We start from the raw sequence: 9,199 nt of genomic DNA, 5'->3' as shown, positions 1-9,199 counted from the left end.
TAAAAAAATACAAACTAAATTCATTTTAATTTTTTTCGTAATTTGAGATTGTTTAGATATAGAAAAATTTAGAAAAAATATGTTATTATTAGTAAACAAAAATTGCGAGAAAAATTCCTGTCGTTAATCTATCACTATTTATGCTTATAAAAAAAATTGGCAATAGGTTAGCGACTTAGCGGCAATAATTACAAACAATCACAAATAATGAAATAAATATACTCATATCTACTCTGCCTTATAGTCTTATATTAACTATAGAAATGGGAAGCTGAATTCGTATTTTATGAGAGACGAAATCTTTCTTTGTCAATTGTATCAATTATTTTTACATAATTAAATTGTTTGTTAGAACAAGTCGCATACTTTTATATAAATATTCTCATATAAATCTACTTCGTCATTTGTAGAGTGTTAGTTGACTCAATCAATAAATTGAAAATAAAAAGGAGTGGACACCGATTAGTTCTAGAATTAAATGAAAAATTTAAGGGTGGATTGTTTTTCGAAAATTTTATTTATTTATTTATTTATTTATTTTTTGAAAATAATTTTTATTTTTAATTTTTTATATATAAAAAAACGTGATTGATTTGTAAAAAGATTTATTTTTAAATATTAAAAATAATAAAAATATATTTGGTTGATCTATTTTTAAAATGTGTTTTAGAATATAAAATTATTTTTTTATTAAATGTAAGATTTTAGTTATTTAATTTTTTATGATGTTAATAATTTATTTTTATACAATATCAAATATTAAATAAATTACTATATCTTTAAATAATGAATTACATTTATATAGATTTATTATTAAAAAATAAGACTATAAAAAACTAGTAATTAATCTATTATTCACTATCATTTCTTTAATTCAATTAGAATGTAATATGTACTAAATAAAAAAAATTAACAAATATACTTATTTACTTTTAAATTTTAGAACTAAATTGATCATATTTTTATTGATTTTTTTTATTACTTTTAGCATTGTTTGCTGTACTTGTCTATTTTAGTTAAACTTGAAAGACTTCATTTTATTTTTATACTTATATTAGAAAATATGTTATTTTTTATTAAAATTAATTAATAAAATTTTATTTAAAAAATTGATCATATTAAAAATTTTATCTTCACATTTTCAAAAAAAAATATTTATATAAGCTGATTAAAAAATGAAAAATCTCACAATAATATTTGGTGGCAAAAAAGGGAGGAGTTGGCATGTTAGAAAATTAATGGTAAAAGAGAAAGGAGAAAAAAAATGAGCGCATGAAATTCAGACCAGAAGAGAGAGGAGATAAAATAATTAACACATAAAAAAAAGTTTAAGAGAAATTGGAGATACTCGAATGTTAAATCCAAAATTGAAAATCCCGTATTTTGATGTGAAAATGTTTTCGAAAATAATAACGGAAAATTCTGAAAACAAGAAAAAAGTGTTTTCAACTTTGTTCTATTTTTAAAAATATTTTCACTAAAAATAAAAATAAATAACACTCAAACCAACCAGCAACTTGGATAACCGTGACTTTCTTTAATATTTGTATCAATACATTAGCTATCTTTTAATTTTATCCTTAAAACATTTTTTTATTAAATTAATTTTAAAAAATTAAAACGAACACATTTAAATAAATTTAATATTTTTTAATTTAAAATACAAATTTAAAAAATAGTGTAAGTAAAATTAAAATTCAACAATTAAATTTTAAATATTTTAAATTCTAATACATTTCAAAACACATCTTAAATATCTCAAAACACAGGTTTTATCATTCCGGGCTCATATTTATACCGCACTCCTCCCTTGAGTCGTGCTCCTTCATCACGCCGGACTCTTTTTTCATCCCGGGCTTCTCCCATCTTTGTGGCGCTCCGATTTTCTGTCGGAATTTAAATGTATAACGCGTTTTTTGTCTTTCCCGCCATTTCTAGTAAAATATTCTATTTTTTAATATATGTTTTTATTTGTATTTGAGGGAGACAGTTTCATTCTTTTAAGAATGGTTTTGAAGCTATCATAACTAAATAAACATGATAACAACTATCTTCACATCCATCTTTTTATAATTTTTATAATTTTAGATGTGTTTACAAAATATTTGGTTTGTTATTTGTTATTCTAGATGTGTTTATTTAATTTCACTAAAAAAATTATATTATATATATTTTTGGGTGTGTTTTAAAAATATTTATTTATTCTTTATTATTTTAGATGTGTCTTCAATATAATTAAAAATTATACCACAAATTCCAAATGAAATCCCTTTTTTAAAAGACACAATTAAAAAATTATAAATAACGCTTTTCGACCTCTTATGGTAAAAGATTTTATCTTTTAAAATCTATATTTTTATTTATATTTGAGGAAAGCTATTATAGCTAAATAAACATATTAGCTGTTATATTTATACTTAATAGTATCCATTTTTTATAATTTTTGATAATTTTAGATATGTTTACAAAATATTTAGTTTATTATTTATTATTTTAAATGTGTTTACTTAATTTTAAAAAAAATTATATTATACATGTTTTTGAATGTATTTTAAAAATACTTTATTAATTATTTATTTTTTGGATGAGTCTTGAATATAGTTTAAAAATTATAACGTAAATCAAATCACTTCTTTGAAGGACACCACTAAAAACTACAAATAAGTATTTATTTTTAAAATAAACATCATTGAAAAATGAATGTGGTAGTGTCAGTGTTAGAATTAATTGTCTATTTTCTCCGTTTTTTATTTTATTTTATTGTCTTTCCCTTTCAAATTTTGTTGACTATTAGAATTAGTGTTATTAAACTTAACAATACTTTATTGGTTTGGAATTTTTTTTCTAAACAAATGTGTTTTTAATTTTTTAAGATAAAATAACTAATAGGAGTTTAATAGTATAAAAAATTTAAAAATAAAAAAATTAAGGAAAGTTAAACTAAATCTCAATGGATATAGTTTTTAAAAAAATTAAAAAATTAATAATTAAAAAATATTATAATTAAATAATTATATTTAAAATTATTTAAAGGATGATATTTTAAAGAATGAATAACATTTTTCTTTTTGTATGTAATTATTAACCTCTCTTTTGCAACACTTTTTATTTGTGATGAGTGATGAGTGATGACATATCTTTACCCTTTTGTTTTCTTCTACCTAATAAAATGTTTAGAAAATCCAGTATTTAACTGAATTTTATTTTTAAGTACATCAATTGATCAACAGATAATGAATTGTTTGTTTTTTACTCAATTACAGTAATAAATGCTTTACAATAAATATATTGTGATTTTTAAAGATCATATTTGGCTTCATTTCTGCATATTATTATTATTATTATTATTATTATTATTATTCACAATCACATCATTAAAGGTTGAATTTAATTTTTCAAACTTCACTATTATTCTACCACTAACGACTTATATATCACAAAACAGTATTATTAAACAGCAGTAGAAATAAGATTTTCTTTTACAATAATAATAAAATAATTTAGTCAAACATTTTGATGGCATGTCATAGATAAATAAATATTTGTATACTAATAGTATATAAATCTTTTTCTTTCATAATATCTCTCTATTCGATGGACTAAAAATTAATTCGCACTATTTAACAGTTTGTTGTTGGTCAATAAATTATTACATATATAAAAAAAATTTGAATAAATTTTTAATAATTATTTAAATAGACTAATAAACTAACTACTAAATTAATCTAAATTGACTGATAATATATAAATAAACTAATCAAATACAAAATTTTAAAATTATGTTTAATATGAAAATAAAGATATATTTTGGTTGAATATTAATATTTAAAATGTATTATAGTATTGTGAATATACAAAAAAGTCAATACTATTACTGCAGCTTAACACATATCCAACATATATCCTGTTTATCATCTGTAATTACATTAAATAATTTTATTTTCAGTAAAAATACTAATATTAGTCACAAAATTTAACATTATATAAGTTTAAAAGCAATTCAGTGTAAAAAAAAAAAAAAAAGTATAGGCCTTTTGATTGACGGAGATCTAAACGTGCTGCAATATCTGAGTCTAACAGTGCACGATGCATCATTAAAATCGAAGGGGGTGTGGGGAGGGGACCCCATATCATAATTTTGACAAAAATGGTACTGTTATGAATGTATAAAATGTACTTAAAAAACGCAAACCCTATAAACACTAGCATATACTCAACCCTGGCTTTACGTGAGTGTGTGAAACCACGTCACATAAATGCCAAAACCTACAGAAACAACCAACACACAAATAATTGCATCTTATCATTCAAAAATTTTCTCCATAATATTAATTATTTAATTTAACAAATTCTTAATTTATATATTTTTGTGAGAAAAATCAAGTATATTTATAAAAAGAGAATATAACATATTTATAACACACACATAGATAAATGAAAAGATTTAATGTGATCTATATAACAAGTAACAACGTAGAAATTGGTCCAAAATCTCTGCCATCTCTCTTCCACACGTTCAGCCAATCAGATCTGTCCACGTGTCAAGAGAACCCGTTTCTAGGTGGGACCCTTTGGCGCCTTAAGCTTCTGCCAACTACAACACAACTGCCGTCACTGTTTACTCAAACTTTTATTTTAATTTTTATTTTTTGTGTTCCTCGTTTTTAGATATTTTCTTTTTTCTTCCTTGAAATATTATAAACAACATCCATCCCCAGATGGAAAATTTGACCACTTTTTTAATCGTTTCTTCTTTTTCAATTATTTATTTTTTTCTGGGGTGGCTTTATTTATTGATTTCACAAGGCATGATGATTGGGGCCAAAGCCAAAATCGTTGAAGACTTTCTTGTAACTTCAACAAGCCAAAGCAAACGGTAGCTTAAACTCCTCAACCTTAACCTCAACCATATATAAATATATTTATTTTTATTTTTATTTTCTTAGAATTATATTTTTTTTATTCTGTTTTTGTTATTACTATTATTATCATTGTGGTTGTATGTGACAGTGGTTTGTTGTGGGATGGTGATGGTTGTTGTTGTTGTGTTGTGGTGGTGGAGGTAGTGAATAAAAGATCAAGGGAAGAAGAAGAAGAAGAAGCACCATGGGAGCTTGTGTTTCAGCTCCACAAAGGTGTGTTGGAGGGAGATTGAGCTCTTCTTCAAAGAGGAATAAGCAACAAAGAAAGAGGAGTAGAAGGAGTGGTGGTGATGGAATTAGAAGAAGAGTTTCTTCTAAATTGTACAAGGGATCATCATCATTGGATAATAACGTTCTTGACCTTCCACCACCAACTAGTTCCTTTGCCAACCCCACTTTCCAAGGTTTTTTTTTTTTTTTTTTTGTGAAATGATTCTTCTTCTTCTTTGTAAGGGTATTTTTTCCTTTTTTTGTTTTTTGGTAATCCATTTTGGGATATGCTTGAATGGTTTTAATCTTTGTGAATTCTCAAGTAAAAGCAAAAGATAAGGCTAAGCAATTATCAATATTTGAAAGCAATGTCAATATTTCTATGAGAAGTTTCAACTTTTGGACTAAGAATGCATTGATGGAGAAATTGGAATTGAAATTTGGAGTAATTGTTGCTATATTGATGTTTGAGTGTCCTAATTAAACTCATATTAATTCGCAGCTAATTCATAGATGTTATTTTTCTCATAAACATGCTTGATTTTGTAATGGCCTTCATTCATGGTTACTCATGTGTTATTGGAACTGAAATCTGTGGCAGGTGGAAGTATTGAAGAGGCATGGTTTGATTCAAATGTGGTATTCGACTCCGACTGCGACGACGATTACCAGAGTGTTCCTGATGGTATGATTTTTGTTATATTCATTCAAATTAAAGTATCTTTGTATTAGAAGCAATGCTATTGCAGAAAGTGGAAATCTCATAAGCGGCATTTTAACATGCAGATTTGTTATCTTTGAATGGAAATGATGCCAACCATAGAGTTTCAACTGCTAGTGTAGATGCAACTGATCATCAAAGTAAATCCGACGGAAACATAGTCGATGCGAATGAACCCGTGTTCGTTGATGAGATTTCCTCAGTGGATGCAAACTCCAACAAGGAAGAAGGGATTTTGGACAATTGTGGAATCCTTCCAAACAATTGTTTGCCGTGTCTAGCTTCTACCGTGCCTTCTATCGAGAAACGAAGATCTTCGAGTTCTAGTCCTCCTAGTGCAAGGAAGAAGGCTCCTATGAAACTCTCCTTTAAATGGAAGGAAGGACATGGAAATGCTACTCTATGTGAGTTGAAATTCTCAAAAGAAGCATGATCTTTTGTCATTGCAAGTTTCATCAAGTTAATCTATTATGATAATTCATCTTATATCATTGCAGTGAATAATTTTAGTTTCCTTTTCAGTGTCGACAAAGACTCTTCTACAAAGACCAATTGCAGGATCTCAAGTACCCTTTTGTCCAATCGATAAGAAAATGCTTGATTGTTGGTCACACATTGATCCAAGCACTTTTAAAGTTCGGGGAGTAAACTATTTTAAGTAAGATGAGTACTATGTTGTTGATAATTTGTTTGAAAGTTGAACAGACATAAAAACCAAAATGCACAAACAATTTGAATAAGTACATTTCTTACTGTGATGTTTTTTACACTTACATACCAATGTCTGATTTGCCTGTGTTTTTCTTTATGGGAGGGACAAGAAGAAGGACTTTGCTCCAAACTATTCTGCATATTACCCGTTTGGCGTAGACGTATTCTTATCGCCACGGAAGGTGGACCATATAGCTCGATTTGTGGAACTTCCTTTTATTAGTTCCTCTGGGAAATTGCCACCAATTCTTGTTGTAAATGTGCAGGTACTCCAATTATTTGTTCAATTACCCTTTTTACCATTTTAACAGATTGATGCACATTGCCAAAAAATAAAATGTTTTGTGGTTTTTAGATTCCACTCTACCCTGCCACACTTTTTCAAGGTGAAACTGATGGGGATGGAATGAGTTTTGTGTTGTACTTTAAACTTTCCGAAGGTTACTCAAAGGAACTTCCTCTGCATCTTCAAGAAAGCATCAGAGTAAGATTCACCATTTCTATGTCAGTGTTATTTCTCATTAGTCTTAACACATCCTGCTAAATTTCTTCAATGGGGTAAAGTAATATTGGTAAAAGTAATTTTTAACCCTCAGAAGGATTAATATTGGTAAAAAATTTCCCTTGTATTTTAGTATCCTCTTTAGTTCCATTATTGTCCTTCAATTTCTTTAGTTGCTGATGGAAAATGCCATTTGTCTATGTCTTATTGTCTTCTCTTCCTACAGAAGCTGATGGATGATGAAGTTGAAAAGGTGAAGGGTTTTCCTGTCGATACAATCGCCCCATTCCGGGAAAGGTTGAAGATATTAGGCCGTGTCGTCAACCTCGAAGACCTTCATTTGAGTGCAGCAGAAAGGAAGCTTATGCATGCCTACAACGAAAAACCGGTTCTTTCGCGACCCCAGCATGAGTTTTACTCAGTAAGTTCCATTCACTTGTTATTATAATATAATGTTAATGTACTCTTCAGTAATATTTCAGCTTGATGAAGATAAAACACTTGAATGAATGATAATGGATGATATCAAAACCAAACTTTTAAGTTAAATGCATTGATATCATATTGGTACATCATCACTTTATGGAAGAAGTAACTTGTTGAAGATGATTATGACTTGTGAAAATCACTCAACTTTTCTATAAAATTCATGGATCTGCATAGAGGATTTGATGTCCCATTGAAGAGTAAATGTCGCCATGAATGTCTCTGATCTCTTCAATGATGATGAATCCAAGAAAAAAACAAAATGCATATCATGATGAAATAAAGACTTAGGGAAAGTGAAATGGTGAAATTCAAAGTTTATCTGTGGGCTCCTTCCCCTTGTTGATTTGCATAGTACAATTTAGCTCCATCTTTATGGATTTCTTTATGGTGCCTTTTTTTTATTTATTTTCTTTTAAATTATGTTTGGACCCGCAATTTAATAGTGGTGTCATTTCGTTATAAATGAATACTAGTGATGTTCACATGTTAGTACTTTACTTTATACTATGCTATTGCTTTAATTCACTGACCAATATTTTGCATTTTTGTTTTGTAGGGAGAGAATTACTTTGAGATTGATTTGGATATGCATAGATTTAGTTACATCTCTAGGAAAGGCTTTGAAGCTTTCTTGGACAGATTAAAAATCTGCACTTTAGATGTTGGTCTCACAATTCAGGCAAGTACTTTATCTTAATTTTTCTTAGTAAACCTCTTTTTTAGCCCTAAAAAGATTTTTTTAATTCAAAAGTGAGTTTTTTTCACACACCTAAAAGTTTATGATGTTTTATTCTCGTCATAGTAAACTACTGTTTTGCCTTCAATTAATTAAGGTTAATTTGTCGGCAAATCAGTCATCATTTTGAATGGATTTGTCATGCAAAACTACTCAGATATCATGAGATAATTATGATGTTTTAGCTCTTTATCTTTATATTAATATTTGGTTTATGTAAAACAGGGGAACAAAGCAGAGGAATTGCCAGAACAAGTTTTATGTTGTGTTAGATTAAACGGCATTGACTACATGAATTACCATCAATTGGGACTAACTCAAGATCCCCTCTAACTACAACAACATTAGAAAAAGAGCATTTTGTAAATCCTTAGTATTATTATTATTTAATATGATTAATGATTAATAATAATTGGTCATTTGAAGATATGTTATTTGTTTATATGGCGTGTGTTTTGATTTTAGAGGTTGGGACATCTTGTCACATATAATGCAAATAATGGAGGCAACAAGAGCGTGTGTGTTATGATTTGATGGCTACTATTATGTCATATTGTGGCCAAGGCCAGCCTCAAAGGAGGGCTCACACTGCCACCATAAACAATAAAACATGGTCCTACCTTTGCCTACTTAAGTCAAGAACATGGAGGGTCCATTACTCTCAATTCATTACTCATTTTCTATATATATCCTTTCATTCTCAAAATAAGATTTTTTTTTGAAGTTCATCAAAAAATTAATATATTTAGATAATTTCAATAAACCTAAATAAAAAATATAGTTATTTTGAGATGGAATAAATAAGTAATAAGTATTGTGGCACAGAAATAAAGATAAAAAAATATTAATTTGAATGAGATGGATCAGTGTCTCACTTTTTTTCTTCAGATATTTTTTGTTATAAATAA

The 9,199-nt window shown here is 27.5% G+C and overlaps 1 protein-coding gene across 2 annotated transcripts; it reads left to right on the top strand.

Annotated features, from left to right (window-relative positions):
- Positions 1-4,610: 4,610 nt before the first annotated feature.
- LOC112800981 (uncharacterized) lies at positions 4,611-8,718 on the top strand. 2 transcript variants are annotated; one of them, XM_025843444.3, is made up of 10 exons: positions 4,611-4,876; positions 5,011-5,326; positions 5,734-5,817; positions 5,919-6,257; positions 6,376-6,511; positions 6,668-6,830; positions 6,920-7,048; positions 7,293-7,487; positions 8,112-8,234; positions 8,517-8,718. In XM_025843444.3, exons 2-10 carry the CDS (start codon positions 5,107-5,109, stop codon positions 8,622-8,624), a joined length of 1,497 nt encoding a protein of 498 aa, XP_025699229.1. In that variant the 5' UTR covers positions 4,611-4,876; positions 5,011-5,106; the 3' UTR covers positions 8,625-8,718. The 2 variants fall into 2 exon arrangements, with proteins under 2 accessions (XP_025699229.1, XP_025699230.1); XM_025843445.3 differs by having other exon boundaries at positions 4,614-4,876; positions 5,067-5,326.
- The last annotated feature ends 481 nt before the right edge of the window (positions 8,719-9,199 follow it).

The sequence above is a fragment of the Arachis hypogaea genome, chromosome 5 (genome assembly GCF_003086295.3).
Source record: "Arachis hypogaea cultivar Tifrunner chromosome 5, arahy.Tifrunner.gnm2.J5K5, whole genome shotgun sequence".
NCBI lineage: Eukaryota > Viridiplantae > Streptophyta > Magnoliopsida > Fabales > Fabaceae > Arachis > Arachis hypogaea.
This window is presented reverse-complemented; position numbering and strand designations above follow the sequence as displayed.